General features: G+C 37.7%; 1 protein-coding gene across 5 annotated transcripts in view; it reads right to left on the bottom strand.

Annotated features, from left to right (window-relative positions):
• The window catches only part of LOC139685756 (adenosylhomocysteinase-like 1), a 186,070-nt gene extending 167,255 nt beyond the window's left edge, over positions 1–18,815 (bottom strand). Inside the window, exons 1-3 of one of the 5 annotated variants that reach the window (XM_071582825.1) lie at positions 18,630–18,815; positions 13,638–13,682; positions 8,242–8,286 (exon numbers count right to left, since the gene is read on the bottom strand). In XM_071582825.1, coding sequence (XP_071438926.1) covers positions 8,242–8,286; positions 13,638–13,682; positions 18,630–18,728 — 189 coding nt within the window. In that variant the 5' untranslated portion in view covers positions 18,729–18,815. Of the gene's footprint in view, positions 1–8,241; positions 8,287–13,637; positions 13,683–17,539; positions 17,762–18,629 lie in introns of those variants that run through there. The other 4 variants (XM_071582831.1, XM_071582829.1, XM_071582830.1 and 1 more) reach the window with 4 other exon arrangements.
• Between the last annotated feature and the right edge of the window lie 6,707 nt (positions 18,816–25,522).

The raw sequence follows: 25,522 nt of genomic DNA, 5'->3' as shown, positions 1-25,522 counted from the left end.
GAGGCTACTGGGTGATTTTCCTGTCTCTAATCTTAGCTTTCACAAGCACCTTCAAAAATTTTCTCGGGACGGGATTTAAAAAAATCACATGAGGAACGTTTCTAGTAGCCATGTACATGTTTCTCCATTAATTTCTGTGCCCTCTATGTACTATACCTCGTATAAAATTTGACTTGTCGCTCTTCCCACACAACAGATAAACCTTGATTTCTACACAAAGAGGAAATTATGGGTAACTTTCTTAACATAAATGTAGTACGAGGGTAGTTAGAAAGGTTCTCGGAATCACCACCGGATTTCAGCACTAGTGCAATGAGTTATCCATGTAGTAGAAATGGCAACCAAGACATAAATTATGACTTAGGGGGGTTCAGTGCTAACTACAGCTGATTATGTCAAATATTTGGAGGTAGTTCTAACACCACACCTTTCATGGGGAGAACATATCAGGCCGATATGCAGATCCGCTGTGAAGACACTCGGCTTCATTAGACGGGTGGTGGGGGAATGTAATGAGAAAATTAAAGAGAAAGGTGGTATTTCACTCTAGTCAGGCCTCATTTGGAATATGCCGCAAGTATTTGGGATTCTTGAAAGAAAATTTGGCAAAAAGAATCAGACCAAGTCTAGAGAAAATCAGCTAGATTCATGAAAAATTGTTCAAAAAAGAAGATGAGTGTGAAAGGCCTTTGCAGAGAATTAGGCTGGGAGCCACTTGGGATAAAAAGAGAACAAGCAGACAGACTTTCAGCAAGGTTCAGAAAAAAACGAGTTTAACAATGACAGCAAAGGAATTATTATGTCCCCACACTATTTAGGTAGATCAGACCATAAAGATAAGATAAGGGAGATAGACTCCTATCGCGTAGACATAAGGTACATTTGAAGGTGCATGTGCATGTTAGTTGATAATATATATGTATGTATTTGCATGTGTGTAAGTTATAAAGGTTTTTGCATGAATACATAAGACTTTGTGGATGTAGATTGGCATGAATTTGTGGGTTTGGCATGTGGTTTTATTCTCTTTTACGGGTGGTGATCTAAAACCTCCATCCCATGCCCTTGGGGCAGGGCTTGCAGGGTACTACGTAGCTGTGATGAGAAATAATCTCAAATAACCAATCTTTCAAATTATCTCTGAATGTAATAATACTAATGACTCTTGCCATGCACTCTACAATTTCTCTTCATTCTTAAAATTGTTATTTATTGAAGAGAATAAAATAAATATATTCCCTAAATGCACTCCCTTTCATATAAACTGAATGGATGCAAGTAATTACCAGACACCTGGTTATTCATGGCATATTCCAAGAGGCAAATAATGGGGAAGACTTGGGGCTCCATCTCCATGATACAGCAATGGAGATTTTTGTTGCATTCCAACCTTCTCAGTACCTTGACTGCAGCAGATCACATACCTTTGCTTTGGGGTGAATTTCATGGTTTGAAGACCAAGGAATTGGAGCCAGAGACAGGGTACTATTGCAATACTCAAAGTAGCGTAGCGTATTGTATACACTACCATATTAGGTACTTATGAAAACTTTACCTCTGTCCATCATTACCATTATGGTGAAAAGGGTAATACCACAAAAGTACTGATAGTATAATTCTAGTTGCACCAATGGAATCCATTCCCCTTCATTCAATACAACATGAAACCACAAGCGCACTCAAATTTTACTTATAAAACATGATTATATGATATCTTGCATTAACAACGAATATGCCAATCATGAAATTATAAGCGAATGATGAGGTCTCAGGCAAGCGTAACAAACAGCAAGCGTGGTGGAAGCGTAACATATTAAAACCACAGGTATTGCAATTTTCCACTAGATATTTTATTTCAACACTACCGGTTTCGATGTTTTCACATCATCATCAGGTGTGAGCACAAGTGCGTATCTTCTCCACATATATAGTTGCATACAAGGGGTGGGGGGTTTGACAATCGGATCAAGGAACACCGAAGAGGAATTTATGCAGATAACACGAACTCTAATCTCGCGAAACACATAATTGAAACAGGCCATCACTGCAACTTCGAATTTAAAGTGCTACATCTACAAACGAAAGGGCGCAAGTTGGACGCACTCGAACAGTGTGAAATAATACAACACACAAAAAAAGGAATTCCCCTCCTTAATGATGTGTTTGTCACTTCACATTCCCCCCTTCTAGCCATCAATTTCCTCAATAGTTTTCCCCAATTTTAACCTTCCTCTTCTCCTGCCCCCCCCCCCTACTTCCTCCCCGTCAACGACCACCCCTTTCCCCTCCCCGTTCCTCCGATTCTCCGGATGGACTCGACGGACAACACCACTGATCCCCCGACGCATCGCAGGCGTCCCAAGGACGTCATCCAGCCAGCAGAGCAACGACCCTCGCCACGGGACATCACTCGCGAGGCCCACCGGCAGATTGTTCCGGCCCTTCATTGCTGCGGGGCCCTCTACAGCTCAATGTCTTTATTTTATTACCTGTGCCAATCCGGCGGTCGTATTGTTAATTCTCAGTATTGCCCCCAAAAAACCCCCCACCCCATGGAATTCCCACTGTTCCTCCCCGCCTCTTTGACCCCTCTTTTCATCCTTTCCCCTCATGGAATTCCCCTGTCCCCCCTTTTTTTCCCTCCTTTTTTCCCCCCCTTAAACCCCCCACCCCTTGTATGCAACTATATATGTGGAGAAGATACGCACTTGTGCTCACACCTGATGATGATGTGAAAACATCGAAACCGGTAGTGTTGAAATAAAATATCTAGTGGAAAATTGCAATACCTGTGGTTTTAATATGAAATTATAAGGTCTTGTTTAAAGAAATATCTGTGTAAAAACTACCCGTCTTGCAAACGATTTCTGCACAGTGAATTTCCTAAATTTTGATGTAGTTAAGCAGATGAGTCTGTCATGGTTACAGTCTTATCACTTTCCACAATTCATGGAATCTTTGTGTTTTTTTTCCGACACACAAACTTCGAAGTTCAAATTTTTTCAACTTCCTGACATTCAAAATCATGAGGCCTTACTGCAATCAGCAAGAGATAGCATGAAACAGCATACTTGAAAAATTAAAAATTAGACATATACTAAGTTATGCAGACTTAGAGCACAATTAAGTACTAATGAAGTGTAATGCCAGGTACAAGAGGATAAAATAGGGATGGTTGAAGAGGAAATTGAAAGTAGAAGTTTTAACTAGACATTTTACTGTCTGTTACACCTTTCTTCTAGCAAACAAGAAGAAAGGTGCACCAGACAGTGACAGACAGCAGCAGAAAAAATTATGAGTAAAGACTGGGTGATGGGTAAAATAGAAGAAAAATAGAAACATATCAAATAAGAGGCCTCAAAACCTGTAAACAAAACTATATGGACAATAAATAGAAAGAGGACATGTAAAACATGGATTACTGATGAGATAATTAGGAAGATGAATGAAAGGTAGAAATGGACAAAAGTAAACACAGAATTAGGAAGTACAAAGAGATGAATAATAAACTGAGATGGGAAACTAATATGGGAAATAAATTATGATGGACGATGTAGTGCGAGGATATGAAAAGTTTACTCATGAAGCGAGAAAGGGAGTGATGTACAGAAAGGGGAAGCACCCTCAAGAAATAAGAAGGGATGCATACTATTTAAAATAAGGCAGGAATAGTCTTAATTGAACCTTACCAGCTTCAAGATAGCTGAAAAGGATACATAAAAGTATCTAAATGGCCAAAATATTGGGCCTGCAAAATTATACGTAGAAAGTGAATATGCCATAGATAAGGATAGCTTAGGCCAAGGCATATCTGTTTGTGACATAGAAAGAGCAATGCAGGTATTAAATCAAATAAGGCTGTGGGGATAGATAGGATCCCAGCAGAACTTCTTAAAGTTTTAGCATAATGTGGAAGAAAAGAGTTTTCTGGGCTTTGTAGAATTTATGACAGGAATTTGCCCCAAAAATTTCATTAGACCACTGCTAGCACCACCCAAAACAAAGGGACAGGTCGCTATATGGGAGATCTATCGCACAATATGCACAATTTCCCCGGCAGCTATGTTGGTACATAGGATTATCAATAAGAGAATAAAGAGGAGGAAAAATTATAATTTAAGAGGATGGTGAGTTTGAATTCAGGAAGAGGGGAGGAATGTGTAATGTCATTGCAGTAATGAGGTCACTAATGCAGTATGGAGTATAAGCAGAATGCATATGTTTCGTACATTTTGAGAAGGCATTAAATCAGGTAGAATTAATGAATGCATGAGAAAAGATAAGAAAAGATTGGAGAGATAAAATAAATAGAAAGAGAGATAGATAAATAGATAGATAGTGGTCTTTATTTAGGGGCATGATTAAGACTATGGAGTCTCTTTTACCACCTAATCCCTAAGACCATGCCCTACCTAACCCCTAAGAGACTTATCTGTAAACTGCATGTCTCAGACTGTTCAGTTGCATGGGGCAGATGGTGAGTTGTGATGGGCAGTGTTAGGAAGAGGAGTACAATAGGGTGTCCATTATCACCAGTCCTTTTCAACATATACATGGAAGGAATGGTAAAAGGGCCTCAGGAGGAACTGGAGATGTGAATGAAAGTCAACAGGGAATTCATAAAATCAGTAATGCATGTGGATGATTGAGCTTTAGTTAGCCAGTATGAAAGTATGGCAACAGAAAAGTACGATGAAAACTTTGATAGAGAGTAAGGTTTTGTACAGCAGGGAAAGGTGGCCTTTGAAGCAAGATGAAATGCACACATTTGGCGCCTTGAGATGTGTGTGAAGAAGGATGGAAAAAGTCAAAAGAACAGGAAAGAAAAGGAAAACAAATGAAAAGTACTAGGCTTGGTAGGGGAGGAAAGGGGATTGTTGGAAGAACTCAAAAGGAGGCAGTTAAAGTGGATACAGAGCATCTTAATAGTTGTTGGAATGTTCAAAACTGTGATAGAAGAGAGAAAGTTAGTTGGGCAATATAGGGAAAGGAAAAAGATAATTAAGTTGAACGGAATGAAGGGGGATCATTCTGAGTTGAAAAACAGATTACTGTCAGGAGCTGTCTTTTTGGTCGAGGCTAGTAAGTGCAGTGATGATCAGTCTATGCCCTTAACCTAACATTGTAATTGGTCAAATATCAATAACAATAATACTTAGTTATTAGCCAAGTTTCATGGACATACCAATTAGATCAACTCTAGCCTATTGAAAAATATATCTATTTTTTAGATACACTCTTCCCAAGGAGTACAATCTTGACATGGCGGAAGGGCTTGCATACTCTGATGACCCCTAAAGCTGTGCAGGTGAGAGTAATGTTAAATGCTCCAGAAAGGGTCACCAATGTCAATTGGCACAGAGAGTAAAAGCCAGATGAATGGTAGTCCATGTAGCATCTATTCCTTATTAAGGTAGGAGCAAAGGAATCTAATCCCTAATAATTAATTATCTTATGAAACAATGATAGCATACTTCTGAATATGTATCATGGTAACTACGGCATTCAGCCCTCAGGATCGTGCGTCATGCCCACCGGTGGGAGAGCAAGGATTCTGTAGTCAACATCTCATTAAATCCTTGCAAAACAAAATCAACAACAGTAGCATAGTTAACACAGAGGAGGAATGAACTGGTCAGAATAGGGTCTTGGAATGTTCAGGATAGGGACACTAGTCACTAGTAAACAAAATGCGGGAAACCACCTTGATTATTCTTCCCAAGATTTTTATGCTGGACAGTATAGAGAAAATGAGGCCTCGCAACCATGGGACTTGGCCCAATCCGCCATGTGGCGTGCCCAGCAGCAGGAGAGACAAGGCTTCCGAGATCGTCATCTCAAGACAACCTTGCAAAGCAAAACCAACAACAGCAGCACAGAAGAAGATCAAATCAGTTAGACTAGGAACTTGGAATGTTAGGATAATGTTGAGATGAGGAAAATTAGAGAATGTGAAGTGAGAGGTGAAAAGAGGAAATATAGATATTTTACATAGATATACTATATTCACGCAAGGTGAGATGGAAGGATGGCAGGATTACTGGATTGATTGTTTAAGAGTAATATACAGTGGAGGGGAAGAAAGCCAGCAAGGGGTGATAATAATATTTACTAAAAAGGTAGGAAGAAGTGTAGTAAACATAAAATTGACTAATAGAATGTTATTGGTAGAAGTAAAAGCGGAACCAACAAACTTGGTCATTGTTCAGGGATACATGTCACCAAACAATCAGGGAGGAAGAAGTCAATAGGGTTCATGAAGGGTTAGAGGGTGTAATCCCAGGTTTTGTTGGAGGGAAACATTTGATAGTTATCATACAGAAAGAGGTGTTAGTGAGGTAGGGGGTCTATGGTTAATGGACAAGAAATGACTGTGGGGTGAAGACAATCTAGTTCTGCAGGATACAGGTTAATCAACATCAAATATTGGTTTAGACACCACAAAAGGCATAGCTTGGTATACCTAGAAAATTCCTGGGGATTCATGAAGATATCAGTAAGACTATACTATGGTTAGGCACAGATTTAGGAACACCATGATTAAATTTCACAGTTTCCTGTGAGTGGATGCGGACTTAAGATCATTATTTAGTAATAAGGAAGAGTAGTGTCTGATTCAATATGGTAAATTACGGACGACAGTTTTGGAAATGGAATCTGGAAGCATTAACAGAAATGACAATAAAAGAGTATCAGCAGTATTTAGAGAAAATTATAAGTTAGGACAGGGAGCTGGGTACTACAGAGAAAAAATAGGAACATATCAAAAAATGGAATATTGAAAGCCACAAAAAAAATGTCTGGAAGAGTAAACAGGAAAAGTGCGAGGAAACCATGGATTACGGATGAGATGATTAGAAAGATAGACATGAACAGGAAATAAAGGAATATAAATACGAGTTAGAAAGAAGGTAGCATAAAAACTAAACAATTGACTTTGGCGGGTAAAAAATAGAGCAAAAGAAGCATGGCGAAAGATGCAATGTGAGGATATGGAAAGTTTACATCGAAAAGGTGAAATTGGTGCACTATACAGGAAGGTGAAGGCCCTGTCATGAAAAATGAATGGATAATCCATGCACACTATCAAAGTAAGATACATAAAAAATTCATTCTTTGAACCAGGAAAATTCTACAGAGATGGAAGGAATACATACAAAACAAAGGTTATGAGTTTTTCAAGGAGGATAAAGGCTAAGTTAAAAGTTAAAATTGGTGGATAAAACTATAGCAGGTTAAACAGTTTACCTATCTTGGCAGTGTTTTGGACCAAGATGGTCAAAGTAGTAGGGACATAAGATGAAGAATTGCATTAGGCAAAGAAGCTTTTGCAAATATGATGGAGATGATGACTGAGACATTGAAATGGGTATTAAGAAAAGATTAGTGATAAAGGAGTATGTAAACTATAAACACAGTTATCAACCCAAAGGTCAGTTTGGTAGGTGAATGTAGAGTTCACCCAGTACTAAGCCTGACGGCGTGCGAAACTCACACATCAGGGTAGGAGGGCTAGTGCCTTTCCCTGTGCCAGTTATGGTTTACCAGGAAGACCTGGTACCCAAAAAATTACATAGCTTGGGTGGAGCTGCAGATGCCAGGGAAGTATGCCCGAGAATCGAACCCAGGCCCTCTGGTCAGTAGTCCAGCGCACTACCCCTGGACTACCGCGAAGCACTATGAGTATGTATGATACAAGAATATGGTTGTTGAAGCAAGATGATAAGCATAGATTGGAAGCACTTGAAACGTGGTTATTGAGGATGATGAAATTGAAACGGGCAGAAAGGAAAATAAATGAAGATGTGCTAAGCATAGCAGGGGGAGACTAATAAATATGGTTTATAAATATATCAAGTTTTCCATTTGTGATAGGACTACGCTAAAATGGAGAAGGTTAGCAAGCGGGCAAGGGGTAGAATATGCATAATGAATAAATAATAGAATATGTAGGTTGGATTGATTGAAGGGAGAAAGGGAGTATGTAGAATTGAATGTTTAATTGTAGTGTAGGTTTTGTTTTCTTAGGAGAGGAAAAGAAATTTACTGTTTTACAGCTTGTGTCCATCCAAAACCTACCTTAAGTAGTAGAATATCAATAATAATAATAATAAGAGATAAATAAATTTTTTTAAATGTGCAACATAGCCTTAGCTTTGCAAGACAAAAATGATCAAAATAACAGCAAGGAAGAAAGTACAGAGCTATCACCACATCAAAAGTGAAAAATTTATGTCATACCATTTTTGACATTGGTCCACTGAGGCCATCACCGCATTCCAACGTCTGAAATTAGAAATGATTTTTATGCTTACTAAATAACCGAAAAAGTAAACTAAATATTTACCGCTGCTTTATACCATACCTAAATATAACTTAATATAACCTCTAGCCCACACAAGCACAAATTGTGTTTTACCTATTTTAGCTGGAATATTGCCCACAGTAGAACATTAGGGGCTAGGTTAAAATTGATGCAAAGGGAAAGATGGATTTAAGTGTGCTAAACTCTAGAACTAAGGCATAAAAAGATGGCATTCAAATCATGAAGATTTGAAAAGGCCAGGTTTTAATTTCATTGCAACATATTTTCAATGGAGACACCAAATACCTCCTGAATTAAAAGAAATAAATTTATGCAACTGTAATGATATAATATTATCTATAAACCTAAAAATTACTGATAACTCAAGAATGAATCCTAACAGAAAAAATGATTTGCTACCACTTAAATTGGAGCCCACTATAATTTAAGAAATGTGTACATGCCCCTGTAAAATAAAGAAATAAGTGTGCAAAATATATATATATATATATATATATATATATATATATATATATATATATATATATATATACATATATGTATATATATATATGTATATATGTGTGTTGATATATATATATATATATATATATATATATATATATATATATATATATATATATATATATATATATATACACACACACACACACATGCACAAATAAACACTTAAAATCCATAATTTTAAGCAATAAATTATTGTCATGCACATTATAAATATCTAATAGCAACACATTTTAAATATACGTTGTTAGTTTCTTCTCATTTCAGATGGTATCCAAGCAGGAATTTTTATAAAGGTAAAAAAAACCTTATTGTGTTCACTAATGTTATTTAAGGTAATTAGCATTTAAATATGGGATGGATTCTAATCATATTAATAATTCAGAAGCTTCATAAATGCCGACCCCGGTGGCAGCGGGGTAACGTCCTCGTCTGCCATTCCAAGGGTCGCGGGTTCGATTCCGCTTGGGTGAGTTTTCCTCCACCTAGGGCTTGGGTGTTTGTAAATGTGACTATTGTTATCGTTGTTAATAGTTCGATGTAAAGGCCAAAATGTGCTGTTTTCGGACTCATCCTGAATAAATAAATAAATAAATAAATGTTTTCATAGGAAGAACAGAATTCATGCACAAAATAAATGTTAGAAAGTGAAGGAAAACATACTTCTGCATACATTATTCCCACACCATCTCAAAGTGGATAACTCTATCTGAAGGCACCATGAAGAAGTTATCATTCAAAGGAAAGAAAGCCCTGTATTATTGTAAAGACATAGGAGAAAAGATACCAATTGATCAGCATGCAAAAAGAGTTAAATACGCTATGTCAAAACAATGGTATATGGTGCATAGAATTTCTTCATGACAATCATATAAACCAAATACAACTTCATGGTCTCACAGGTTTGGGAATACCTGAAACATTAGTGCTAAAGTTCCCCTAAAAATCAGTAGGCTCAAGCAAAAGGCAAATCACTTTGCTTTCAGGAATATTTAAGAGAATAAACCAGGATTGGTGTAGTGTAAACTATTCAATGGCCAATGAAATTTTTGAATAATACCACAAAACAATATGGAACTGGGCGAAATAAAGGTAATATCTTTAAAAAAATCACACAGGTAGTACGACTCCAGGATCAGAAAATATTAAAAAGTTGTATTCATCAAGAGACCCAGGGACCATCAGTGCTCTGTAAAAAGACTGAATTCTTTTATTTTTACCTATAACTAAATGTGATATAGATCATTAAATGTGAGTTTAAAATGTATGACATATAATTTATAATAATATATTTATTAAAAAGAAAAAATGTGAAAAAGTATACACCAAGGCCTAGACATATTAGGGTGTGCTTCAATGCATATTAAGGGAGTAGGAATTTGGTAGGCACCAAAGATTGAGAAACATTTTCAATATAATAGATATTTTACTGGCAACCTCTATCCCATTTTTCACTCAACATGCACAAATCATCACTGAGAGAGTAGCTCATGTATTTGCAATATACCTGATAAATAATGAGACCTGTCTCATTCTTTTAAAGTTTCTTGCATCCTTAGCACTCAAATTGACCCACCTCCTCTGGCTAATCTTATGTCATGGAAATTCCAGATTAGAGCAAAAGGTTTTCAAAAACTTGGGTAAAATTACTGGAGACAAGATAATGTATATAAAGATTGGTCAAATCCAAATTTTTTCATCCAACCGTAAATCTTGAATATGGATCCTCCTCTTCTACATTTAATTTAATTTTGACACTTTTACACAACATTAGTTTAGGATTTTTCCGCTACTCCTGACCTTACACACCACAGAAAAACAAACCCCATATCTGACACAGGACTAAACTTTTGAATCACCCACTTCCCAAGACCCCACAGACTGAAAACCTTTCTTAAAGAATTTTTCCTATTTTACATGATAATGATGCTACCTCATTTCTATTGCCCCAATGCCCCTCTCTTGCATACCTACGACCCGGCAATCTTGGAAACATTCAGAGATCCACAAACCCTGACAAATTTCCTTATCTTTCGCCAACTTCCAACCACCCCCAATGTAAACCATGTCCACTTATCATATCTGCTACCGTCTCCCCACATCCCCTCATTGCCTCTCCACCTCGTTCCCAGGCTAATTGCCTCTCCAACAATGTTATTTCCTGACATGCAATCAATGTTCTTCATTTTAATAGGTAAATGAATTTTGCCCTTGTACATCTGCATGAAAAATCACCATTACTCCTGTAAGTGTACCTCACTCTCTTCTCTTCCTATCCCTTCCCATTCAAATTCCTACAACCTTTCCTTTGACCAGTGTTTCTTCTAACCATTCTGGAATCCCTACCTAATTCACCCAACATACAGGTGAGAATTACCAAATCTGCATACAGGTCAAAGGTTAGAAGCCAGACAAAATGTAGTCCGCAAAGTATCTTTTCCTTAGGTGGCTGTGAAGGTGTGAAGACCCCAGATGGGCGGCCATTGAGTGATAGTGTCACATTAAAATCACTATTGAGCAAGGCAACAGGAAACCACCTCAATTATTCTTCCCAAGATTTTTATGATGGACAGTATAGAGAAAATGAGTCCTGTCAACCACAGGACTTAGCCTAATTGGCCATGTGTCATGCCCGACAGTGGGAGAGGCCAGGCATCTATGGTTGTCGTCTCACAAAAGCCTTGCAAAGCAAAACTGACAGAAGCAGCACAAAAGATCGAATCAGTTAGAATAGGAACTTGGAATGTTAGGACAATGTTGAGGACAGGAATATTAGAGAATATAAAGCGAGAGATGGTGAGAGGGAATATTGATGTTTCAGGTCTATGCGAGGAGAGATGGAAGAATTATGCGGATTACTGGAGTGATAGTTCTAGAGTAATATCAAGTAGAGGAGAGAGAGTAGAGAGTGTTTGAATGTATATGTGTGTGATGATGTACCTACAGTGGAACCTCACTTCACAGGCACCTCACATGATGTGATTCACATTAGGAGCAAAATTGTTGGTCCCGAAAATAACTTGCTTTACGAGTGTCTCTTCATCAAATGAGTGCCAAAGAGAGGGGAATTCCCTGAATGATGGCTCGCCTGTTACTTGATTTGAGTTTAGCACTTGTAAAGTCATTGAAAATAGATAACAAGGTGCAAGCAAGACACATGAACACTATGCAAATCAACAATCGGTTGACATAAACGATTTCAGTTTCTTCTACAAGGTTAAAATTAAGGAAAAAGATGCTTCAAAGAGAGTGACAAGAATAACTACACTACAAACATGTATTCTTAATAATGTTGAAAGGTTGCTTTTCATATGGGTAAAGACAAAAGCAATTGCAATGAAAAATTATAAAAAGAATATTTTTGAGGAGGATAAAGTGATTTCCGCGGACCTCATAAGACAATGTAAGGATCATCAATGACCGCAAAAGTATTTAAGGGAGCCATACATGATGCAAGAAGTTTATGAGAAGAACTGCCAACCATGGCCACCGTTGTGAGGCATGGCGAAGCAGCAAGCTCTGAGTCAAGAGGAAGCAGAAAACTTCATCTTTGACTTCAAGAGACTCTTAGATCCTGATGTTACCTACCCGAAAAGGTTTTTAATTGTGATGAGACAGGTCTCTTCAGGAAGAAAATATCGAAGCAAACCTATTTTTTCCACATGTAACAATTGAAGAAGATGCATTCCCAGGCAACAAGCCAATGAAAGACCATCTTACGCTGCTTTGCTGGCAGGGACTTGGAAATGCAAGCAGGGACTTGGAAATTAAACCCCTGCTTGTTTACCTTTGAGAAAGTCCACAAGCCTTCACAAAGTACTGAGTCCAAAACAGCAGGCTAACTGTGATGCGGAGATCCCAGGAATCTTGCATTATACGCGGCATCGCCCTAATCAGGAAGTGGTTATGCGCAGCCGAAATTTATGTAATGATAATTCTGAGTCAAATTTTAACCGAATTTCGAAGCTTTGGATAAAACAATTGTATCTAGGAAAAAGGAATGAGGTGCATACCATGCATAAGAACCTATTTATTTTGATTCTTTAATGCTATCACAAAGATTTCGCATTTCCAGTAATTTCATTCAGCAATAGAGGAAAAGGTGAACCTGATCCAGAGTCCTAAACAATGTACATATAAATAATTTTCATTGAATAAATCTTGCGCGTAATTAATTTTTGGCATGAAATGCATTATCCTATTTTACAATTATTTATATGCAAATCATTGTTTCAGTAAACTAGTGATTCACTTTACGAGAATAATTACAGAACAAATTATACTCTAGTACAAGGTTCCACTGTATATATATATATGTACATATCTATGCACAGGTATGTGTCCATGTATGTGTCTTTGTATAGAAATGCATATGTATGTGTATGTATATATATGCAGATGTATGTGTGTGTGTGTATATATATATGCATATGTATGTGTGTGTGTATATATATATATATATATACACACACACACACATTCATACATATATACTCATAAATATAGATATGCATGCACACACACACACACATATATATATATATATATATATATATATATATATATATATATATATATATATATATATATATATATATATATATATATATATATATATATATATATATATATATATATATATATATGTATATGTGTTATATATTTATATATATATGTATTTACCTAAAAATTTTTCAAATGTGCAACACAGCCTAAGCTTTGAAAGACATAAAAATGACCCAAATAACAGTAATAATGGAATTACAGAGCCATCACCAAATCCAAAGTGAAAAATTTATGTCCATACCAGTTCTGACATGGGTCCACCGATGCCATCACCGCATTCCAATGTCTGAAATTAGAAATGATTTATATGCTTACTAAGAAAGTGAATAAATTGACTAAACATTAGCCCTTGACTTATATTGAGGCTTCAGGGATTCGTGAAGATTTACCATGTGTATGCGTGAGTACACATTCTTTTTCATGTACATGTGTGCACACCAATCACCTCTACCCCCCCCCACCATGCCTAGAACTACCCTCATTTCTTTTCCTTCCCGTCAATTTCATCTTTTCCAGCTATGTCTGATGCAATTCTATTTTTATATCCCAACTACTTTGACCATTTACCTATGTCCAAGACACTTCTGAGATATTAAAACAGTTCCACCAACCCCAGTTTATGCCATTCTATTCTCATGCCTCACTTAGCTTTCCTCTTTCTGGAAAACTTCACTACCTTGGTATCGCTAACGATGATTTTTACCGCATATCTATCAAACTGACATTGTAATTCACCTGGCAATTCTTTTAACCCCATGGCTGACTTGTAAACTAAAGTTTTATCATTTGCACACCTAAATGATTTTAAAAATTGTCCACCATCATTCACTCCTCCCCCCGATTCTTCCCTTTGCCTTTTTAACCATCCTATCTACATATACATCAAAAAGCACCTGAGATAATGAGCACCCCTCTCCAAATCTCATCTTACCTCCAATTCTTAGCACTACCCATCAAGAATCTCTATGCACAATTTGTACCCTTGGTACTCGCACAGGTGATGGTTATACCACCTAACCCCCCAGTCTATGCCCATTTTCTGCAATACATTAATTAATTAAACCCAATTTACTCTTGTGAACATTTTCCAAAATTTAAGAAACAAACAAATCCATCCTGATTGTATTCTCTCTCTATTAGTGACTTAACTAATCCATGGCAATGCATGTACCTCTCCTCTTTTTTACCCAAAATGGTATACCTAGTGACGGTAATACCTAGAAATGGTATACCCCTGATGATGACGCTTAAGTGTTGAAACTAGTTGTACATGAATAAAGTACAGTGGAAAGATACATTGTGTTCTTCATTTAATATGGTATACCTAGGCCTACGCCTCACCTCTTAAGCAATCATTTGTCCTCATCTCAATCCATTTAAGATCATACATATATCAGCTGCGTAGGATATCTAACTTTTTGTTCTATAGCCCTCTTATATTGCTTCCTTTTCTTTTTTTGAATGGGAACTAACACTGATCTGACAAAAAATTCACCCCAATTCCCTTCCTCATCAATGCTATAAATAAGAACATAAAGCTGATCTTCCCACATCCAAGTCTTCACAAGTATTCCACCAGGTCAAGGTTTCAGCTGCCAATGATTCAATGCCATTGATTTTTTATTGGGATATTTTGATGCCTTGCAAGCCACTACTAGGGGGTTGTCAGGTCAGACTAATTTTGACCCAAATATTTTTTTTCCCTACTGCAGTCAGACAACATCACTCTGATCACTAATCATTCATGAGAAAAATTACATCTTAAATCTGTCTGTTCCACACTTAATCGCTCTAATGTTAATGACATGATCTCCCCTACAATAGTGTGGTCGGGCTATTAACACATTTTCAACATAAATTCTAAAGAAAAATACTTACAATTTATTCAAGAGATTCAATCTTTAATTTGATTCTAAGGAATGATATCAGACCATCATTATTTGTGTCTATTACATATTCTCTGCTTGGACTCTGGTGACTCCTAATAGGTTGATGCTCATGTTCTCTCTCCTTTATTCTTGCTGTCTTTATATTGTGGAGTACAGTCTTCCACACTAGGCTAAGGATATCTATTGTATCTCAGTTAATGGTTTTTCCTTTCAAGGGATAGAAACCCTTTGGTTTTTTGGATAGGGGCTCTGTGGACTACCTTTCACCTGGGTCCTACCCCTTTATAGGGTAACACCACGAGCAGTAAATATTGCTCCAGCTAACAAAGCTGCAGGAATCAACAAAACACATCAGCCATTCTACCAGGCTGCTGGTCCAATTTGATACTGATATGGAGGAAGAGGAGAAAACATCTGCCATGTATATGAAAGATCCGTTATAAGAATCTGGTCCTACTGGTCTTCATTGTCTGCTTGATTGACAAGTGTTTAGAGGAAGAGAGTGAACAGATGACAAGACAAAGCAAGCCTCTTTAACCACCCTCAGCTCTATCTAAGCCATGTGATTTTTTTGGGTACCAGATCTTTCAGGGAAAGGAGCTGGCCCCCCTACCCTGATGTGTGAATTTCACATGCCATAAGGCTTAGTACTGGGTGAATTCAGCCATAGCCTATCAAATGGACCTTCAGGTTGATTACTGTGTATATGGTGTTTATATCTACCGGTTAAGGTAGGTTTTGGATAAATATTTTGTGGCACATAAGAAAACACAATCCAGCAACCCACTCTACATGAAGCCCCTCTTCATCTCTGTGAACATCCTTCCTCCCTCCATCCCGTCGAACATCCCTATCCTGTTTCTGCCCTCTCCTCGTTTGCCTAACATTCTCCCCTCTATTACAGTCTTCAAAATCCCACTGAGATCAATATGCCCTTCATCCAATTTCCTTGCCTCCTTGAGATTTCTCCTAATCCCTCTCCTCGCCCGCCATACCTAGTACTTCCCCATTGCTTTTCCTTGAAGTCTATTTCACCTTCTCCATTCTTCTTCACATCCACATTTCAGAAGCCTCTAATTTACTTCTATCATCCTACTTCAGTGACCACGTTACATGCCGTACATAACTATGCTCTACATCAAAGTTTTTACGAGTCTTTTCTAAACATCCTTACTCAACGTCCCTGTCATCAACTCCCTCCTCCTTGTGAAAGCCTCTTTGCCTAGTGCAATTCTTATCCTTAAGTCCCTACTACTTTGACGGTGTTGGTCCAAAACACTTCCGAGATAGGTAAACTGTTCTACCCATTCTAGTTTTTGCCCTCCTATTTTAATGTTTAGCTTAACCTTTTTCTTTCTGGAAAATCGCATAACCTTTGTTTTGATTATATTGATTCTCATTCCATATCTGCCGCACTGACTTTCCAATTCACTCAATGCTTGCAGCCTTTGGCTGACTGACAAACTAGAGCTTGGTCATCACCAAACTTAACTGTTTTTACGAATTCCCCTCTGACTATCATTCCTACCTCCAGTTCTTCCCATGCCTCTTTAATCATTTCCTCCACATATAGGTTGAACAGCACTGATGATTATGGGCAACCCTTCCTTACACCTCTTCCTAACACTGCCCATCCGGACTTTCCGTTCCCCACTCGCCCTTGAGCAGTCTGAGGCATGTGCAGGTTGCAGATTAGCCTCCTGTCTCTCCAATCTAATCCTATTTTCTGCAATATACTCATTGGTTTTTCCCTGGGCTTAGAGGCGTGTCAAATTATAATTACTGGTCAGTAACATTTGAAGCATGAGAAATAAACATACCTGGACATTTACTTTATTCTATTTCTCCCTTCGCTTTCCTCAGAAATAAACCAAGACCACAGTTTGATTTGATTGCTGAGAATACAGCTCAATGTTACAAAAAAACTAAGCTAATACTACGCCCAATGTTGCCTAAAATTTACGTGAAATAGTAGCAACATAAGTATATTGGTGCCTCTAGGCTTATCCCGGTGCATCACGATTCTGACAAACGAATATCAATTACAAGGCTACCCATTGGGCCGAAATGTAATAATTTTTCATTAATTTTGCCGGTACCTTACGAGAAAAAGTTGCAAATGCGAAAATAAGGAAGGTTTTCCAAAAATGGATATAAGTGCGTGACTTTGCATGCATTGAGTGATGCATCCTCATTCATCACTCTAAGATTACAAAATATGTATGAGTCTGAATCTCTAATCGTTAATACTTACAATCACGCAAGTTCTTTCCATGGCGAAACTCCACTATCTAAACAAAATGAGACAATACTGTCTACCTACTACTGAATTCTAAATATCCTACACCTAGATCATTGAAGAAGAAATCCATCTGGAATACTGTGGAATGCTCAACACAAATTTTATCAACAGAATCATGAGCATATGGCAGAATGTATTTACGCTAAGAGGCTTAGCATCACATTCTTCCGGCGTTTACATTCAACTAATGAATCCTATCAATTACAAAGGAGGAGTAGGACAATTCAAATATTGTTGAAAGATCTTTCAAAGAGGAAATAATTTTCTTAGCCTAATTTTTCACTGACGCGATACTACCAATTAAGGGAAATCTGGGTTAGTGGGTGGAACTGGGTTGCAGAGGATAACTCATTATTGATTAAAGAATCTACTTCCACTTCAACGGCTTATCGTTTATAGTATAATAAACTATAAATAAATCAATGCTAATCACGAAGCTAAGTAAGCTAACGAATAGTTTGTTTACATGAATACATTCACGTTAGTTTACAGTATATAGCGTCCCATAGAGATTACATTTTGTTTCGTACAACTATACGAAATCAAAACACAAGTCTTTCACCCAGATTCCATTAAAACTAAGAAGTAGAATACATAAAAATTGAGATTCGCCTCAGAACCTTTTTGAAGATTCAATGACAAACAATTGACGGTCACCCGTCGTCGTGATAAATACATGCAGGTATCGTGATAAAAATTAGCAGATGACTCTACTTAATTCAAAAAAACTAATGCAACTGGAATTGATTTTCAAATAAAAATTTCGAAGAAATATGACCAAAGAATACCTTTTCTTCATTCCAAGGAAACCAACACGTGTGCGAGATCAGCAAAACACAGACAATATTATTTTCATTAAAAAATAACGCTCGTTGCTTGATGACACCAGCGGCATGCTACACAACTGTCTTCAAGACACTGCTGTGTATCCAATAGTATTCGGCAAAGAAACACCTCTCAAAATAATTGTTTATATTTTTCTGGCGAACTTATTCGATACATTAATACGTGGGCGACCTTTGTCTCTACCGTCTAAACAAACCTTTCCGGATGATCCTGGATCAGTTACAGGGCTGTCTGATACAGTTATGGGTGAGGACTTTTGTCCAATATGTGGTCCATCAACACTTCCTTCAGCCATCGCAGAGGCAGGTCACCTACAATTCTTCCACCACACCGCCCCTAACTCCTTCCGTAACCTGTAAACACCGAAAACTGCCAGGCCGCAGGGAGTGGCAATATTCACAGACATTCAACACCAGTGACGTTTAGTCGAGTGATGTACACAGTTGTACCAGCTGTACGTCATTATAGCGATGCATGAAAAGAATTACCAATTCACATAAAATTAAGGCACTATATTAGATATTATATTTATGTATCGAAAACTAGATACGATATTTTCACAAAATTTCCTCAATCATAAAAAGTAAGGAAATGAGCTACTTAATAAAAAATCAGTTTCGTAATATTTTCCTACTCATACACTCGAGATATTCTTCAACATTAAAGGATAGAAAATCCATTGAAAGCATCGCAGTTGTCTATTAAGATTATGTGAAAAAATACTTGGCTCAAATTTTAGTTAACAATTGCACAGTCTAGCTAACTACACGGAAAATTAAGGTGTGATTAGCTGTCCATGCCACTAAGAAACTCGGAGAATATTTTACAGAAGATTTAATTGAATTGAATGAATGCTTTACAAGAGCGTGAGTGAATTGGAGGCACAGAACATTATATCTGTCGCGGAAAACATGATCCCGTCAATTCTAAATAAACAACAAAAATTATTGCGGACCCCCTCCGAAGATCTCAGAAACCACCTTAAACCCTAACCATTATAACAAATTTAAATGCTGAGTAGACGATTTTTTTAAAGGGCAACTGAAAATATGGCTGTGGATTCCGCTCTATCATATCACATAATTTTAAAACATGCGTATACAAATTACAATAAAAAGAATATGGTTGAGGAATGAAGACTATTGAGTTCTTCCACACACTTTTATTTCAGGTTCGACTAGTATATACGCACTGGCGTCAGCTTTGACTACCAAGATACCTTTTGTGCATGAAGATGACGCCTATGTGTCGAAAGTAGCCGTACCTGAAATAAAAGTGCGTGGAAAAATACCTCGTATTATCCATTCCTTGAAACGGATTTGCAAGTTCATTAAGAATACATATATGTAGTCGTTCACTGGGTTACTCAGACCGTCAACATAGGTGGGGGTATTGCGCCTTCCAGGGTGCTATAACGAACTGGAAGTCACAGTCAATCCGCTAAGCGATGTTTTAATCGCCCAAGGGTTCAACTCTGTCTACTGACATTACGAGTCAGGGGGTCGGAGTCTCACCGTCGTGCATACACATATTATATATATTAATGTATATGTATATGTGTATATATATATATATATATATATATATATATATATATATATATATATATATATATATATATATTCGGTTTTGAAAAAAAATTGTTAATGGCTTTCCACATTCATGGTATTTCGGGACGAGACAACGAGAAAAATAGACTCCTACAAATAATCTACCCTGAACCCATGGTGAAAGGCAGCAGTTTCAACATTGGGCACTGGTGGCACAGACCGCGTGGGTCGGTCCGGCATCATTTGCCACAGCTGCGGGCGAGAGTGAAATTTACGGTATTGGCCACAGTCCGGCGTGGAAGGCAACGGAAAACCACCACATTATTCTCCCAAGAATATGCAGCCTTGTCTTGCATTCAAATACAGTAGAATGGAAAGATATGTGCTGCAGTAAACCAATCCTAGGATTGAATATTATATATATATATATATATATATATATATATATATATATATATATATATATATATATACACATACATATATACACACACACGAGGTCTGTTCAAAAAGTATCACTACTTATGTGTTTGTCAAAAATTATTTATTTATTCATAAATATCTATTTTTTACCCTTCAAAGTAACCCTTATTAGATATTATGCACTTGTGTCAACGTTTTTTGCAATCCTCGAAGCACTTCAAAAAATAATTTTTTGTGATCTAGTTCAGCTCCTTTGATGCAGTCATTATCTCGCGAATTGTAATATAGCGGTGTCCTTTCATAGGCCTCTTCAGTTTCGGGAACAATAAAAATTCACTTGAGGCCAGATCTGGGGAATACGGTGGCTGCGGAATCATTTGTGTGTTGTTTTTGGCCAAAAATTCGCAGACAAGTAACGATGTGTGAGCGGGGGCGTTGTCATGGTGCAAAAGCCAATTTTTGTTCTTCCACGAATGCGGGCGTTTGTCGCGGATTGCTTCGCGCAAATTGCGTATAACTTGCAGGTAATATTCCTTATTTACCCTCCTACCCTGTGGCAAGAACTCATGATGCACCAAGCCCCTGCAATCGAATATAACTGCAAGCAAAACCTTCACATTCGACCGAACTCGGCACGCTTTCTTCGGTCTTGGCTCGTGTTGCAGCTTCCATTGGGATGATTGAGCTTTAGTTTCCACGTCATAACCATAAACCCATGATTTGTCACTAGTTATGACCTTCCAGAGAAAATTTGGGTCATCGCAGACAGAGCCAACACCTCATTAGCAATGTTATTGCGCTGCTGTTTTTGGTCGAAATTGAGCAATTTCGGCACAAATTTCGCGACGACCCGTGTCATGCCCAAATCATTGGTAAAAATCGAATGGCATGAGCCAAACAATATGTTTAGGTCCTCAGAAACTTCTCTAACGGTGATTCGACGATTAGACAATACTATTTTCTTCACTTCATTAATGTTTTCGTCTGTCGTTGACGAGCTCGGGCGTCCGGCACGCTCTTCGTCCTTCACGTCCTCTCAGCCCTCTGAGACAATTTTGTACCACCGATACACGTTGTTTCGGCAAAGGTAGCTTCTCCATATGCCATAGTCAACATTGGGAATGCGTCCGCAAACTTAATTTCGTTTTTCACATAAAATTTGATGCAGATACTTTGATCTATTTTTTGGAACAGGCAAAAATCGAAGACAAGCCAAAACACGACAAGTAAAACAGCTGTCAACAATTAACTGAACATTCAAAATGGGCGAAATTTTCGGCGTAAGTGAGAGACACAAGTACCATTTTAACGCCACAAAAAATCGAAAATCAAATATACGTCGTAACCCACTAAAATTCAAAATTCGCGATACTTTTTGAACAGACCTCGTGTGTGTGTATATGTATGTAAGTATGTATATATATATATATATATATATATATATATATATATATATATATATATATATATATATATATATATATATATATACACACGAGTATATACACACACATGTATAATGCATAAAATTTAGCACTACTTGACACAGACACACACACAAAAGAGACTCACTGAGTTTCAAATTTTCGGTGGTTGCAGCCACCTTCATCAAGGAGTGTTGATGAAGGATCTTCATCAAGCATCTCCTGATGTGTATATTTCACACACCTTGGAGCTTACTACTGGGTAAACTTCGCCGTTTGGCGGGATTTCGTGTTTGAATGTGTATTAGGACAGTGTGGCTCGTCTCTTCTTCTGGCTATGCGTGCCACTAAACGCATTGTTCCTATCCTTTATGATGTTGTATGATTGCTCTACTACTATCCTTTCTCCTTGTGTGTTTTCTATTTCTCCTTTGGTGGGTGAAACAGCTCTCTAACGCCATATCTTGGCCAAAGAATGTGGGCACTTGGTTGCATTAAGGATTGCAGATCTCAGTGTACATTACGTTTCCTGGATAGCTAAAGTGGTTGAGAGCCTCCGCCCGGCAAGGGAAAAGATCCGGAGTTCCAATCCCGGCCTAAGAAATATTTTTACTCTCGCGATCTACTTGATTCCGCCTTCCCCACCTCTCCTGTGTTCGTCCTTTATGTGTGTTCCTATCCCTTTTCCTTATATATGTTTCTATATAAATGAGTATTTGTTCGCTGTTTGGTGGGATTTCGTGTTTGAATGTATGTATGAATATATATATATATATATATATATATATATATATATATATATATATATATATATATGCTTTCGTAGACGTAACACGGAAGTGCCGAATAGTACAATACACAGTAACACACAATATAGAAACACAAAAAAAAGAACACTCACACGTATTTTCTTGATATTTCGACGGAAACAATCCGTCTTCCTCTGAAGATATAGAAGTAGTGAGCACTACTTCTATATCTTCAGAGGAAGACGGATTGTTTCCGTCGAAATATCAAGAAAATACGTGTGAGTGTTCTTTTTTTGTGTTTCTATATTGTGTGTTACTGTGTATTGTAGTATATATATATATATATATATATATATATATATACGAGGCTCGTATATATATACAGGGTTCGTCCGGAAAATAAGTGTACTGTTTTTTTCCCGCCGCTCCAGGCGCGCCCAGCACCGCTCTGACGGGCTGCGATTGGAGGGGGGTATGTTGGCAAGCGACGCTGAAAAAGGCAGTCGGCTCTGAGCTGTGGTGTAGTGAGGAGCTCTGTTAACGCGAACCTCCACGCTCGACCCACGTCACGGAACGCGATGCCGAAGTTTTTGGAGCAGCGTTATTCCATCAAATTTGCGGTAAAGCTTGGGAAATCGTCTACCGAAACTGTCGGTATGATTAACCAGGCTTACGGGGAGTCAGCCATGTCCAGAAACATGATCTTTCGGTGGCACAAGATGTTCGTGGAGGGCAGAGAAGAGGTCGACGACGAACCACGGCCTGGACGCCCCCGACGAAAATGTGCGAAAAGTTCGCGATGTACTGAACTCTGATCGTCGTCTTAGTGTTCGGATGATAGCAGAGCAGTGTAATCTTCGAAAACGAGTCGCCCGCGTCCGGCCAGCGATCAAAAACATCTGGCGGCTGCATCACAACAATGCGCCGTCTCACACCGCGCTTGTCGTGTCGGACTTCTTGGCCAAGCACGGCGTGGCAACGCTGCCGCACCCGCCCTACAGCCCGGACTTGGCACCACCGGACTTCTTTCTGTTCCCGAAGATAAAGAGGAGTTTGAAAGGAACGCGATACGGGACTTTGGACGCCGTCAAAGAGGCCGTGACGACGTGTCTTCGAGAGGTTCCCGATGAAGCCTTCGCGGGAGCGTTCCAGGAATGGGAACGCCGCTGGAACAAGTGTATCGACTCACAAGGGTCCTATTTTGAGGAATATTAGCTTAAGATATGTAAAAGTGTAATAAATTTTTTTTCCTGAGCTCAGTACACTTATTTTCCGGACGAACCCTGTATATATATATATATATATATATATATATATATATATATATATATATATATATATATATATATATATATATATATATATAACTCTTGGTTAATATTTGAGGACGGCCGGACAAATACTGGTAAATTAATCACCAATGCTCAAAGCATATATTACATATTTAATGTTTTATCCAAGGGAGAAAATTTATATTTTACATGTTTTTCTATGGATGCTTGATAGACAATTTTGTTGAGTATAGGAAAGGAAATATATACTTAATCATCTCAATGCAAGGGTTAGATTGTGTCTTCATGTACATCTACATAACGCTCCGTAAGCCACCGCAAGGGTGTGTGGCTGGGGGTTGTCAGGGCACCACCCATTATAAGAAAAGTAAATATAAAATTATTATAATAATGATATTACTTATTGGTCATTACTATAGTTTAATAATTTTTCAAAATTTATTTTAATCACAAAAGTCACAATATCCTTGCAAAAGACAATACATGCTATGTAAATAAAAGAGTTTAGAGTAAAAGTAACACAAATGGGCACTTTATGCTCAGCAATGACTGCAAAGAGTCCACGTGAAGGAGATCTCATATGGGCCTATGGAAGAATGTAGAAAATATGAAAAAATATATAAGGAGAAAGTAAATTCAATATAATATAGAATTGAAGAAAAAGAGAAACTAAGAAAAGAAGAGAAAAATGGACTGAGGGCACGTGAGGAATAGAGACTGAGGTAAATATGGATAAGATATAGTCATGAAGAAGCTTACTTGGAAATCTGAAAGAAATCCATGCGAAGAAAATATTTTCAGAAATAAAATTGGGGTAGTAATAATTAGTTGAGAGGATTTGAAATGAGATGGAAAGAATTAAATCAAGGACAATTTAGGAAATGATATGCAGGAGAAAGAGCAAATGTAGAAATAAGACAAATGATGACCATAACAGATTCTGATCTAAGTCCTCATGGAGTTAAAGCATAGTAAAGCACCTTGGACAGATCTAAAACATAAGAAAGAAGGTAAGGCCAAAGAATGGCTTCATGTCAAAAGCAGATTGTCAACCTGCAAAGAATTAGCACAGACATGAAAAATTTTATAGAAACCTATTCAGAGATTTTGACATTGAACAAGATAGAAAGCTGGCCTGTCTTAGAAAAGACAATTAGGGAAATTCATATGTTTTAATGAACTATCTTGAAGATATTCTGGAGGAGTAAGCAATGAAGAGGTTCTTGATAGGGTGAGAAAATGTGCCAGTTGAGAGAAGCAAAAGAGAATGGAATAAAGAGGCTTATAGGACTCCTGATAATACTACCTTGATCAAAAATTTCCCGGAATTTATTCAGAAAATTAAAAATACAAGTTTATTCATCTAAATCTATATTGTCCCCTTCAAAGTAATCCCCATCGACTGCAACACACTTATGCCAGCGCTTGATCCAATCCTCGAAACATTTTTTATATTCGGTTTTCGGTATGTCCATCAGTGCTTCCTGCGATTTTTCCATTACTTCCTCTCGGCTGCTAAAACGCGTTCCCCGTAATGGTTTTTTAACTCGATTGAACAGAAAGAAGTCACAGGGAGCCAAATCAGGTGAATTCGGTGGCTGTTGGATGGTATTTGTTGCATTTTTCGTCAAAAAATTACGAATAATGATAG

This window comes from Hetaerina americana, unplaced genomic scaffold, assembly GCF_022747635.1.
Source record: "Hetaerina americana unplaced genomic scaffold, ioHetAmer1.1.p SCAF_12, whole genome shotgun sequence".
NCBI classification, from domain to species: Eukaryota; Metazoa; Arthropoda; class Insecta; order Odonata; family Calopterygidae; genus Hetaerina; species Hetaerina americana.
The sequence above is the reverse complement of the archived record's forward strand: the minus strand, read 5'-3'. Positions and strand labels throughout refer to the sequence as shown.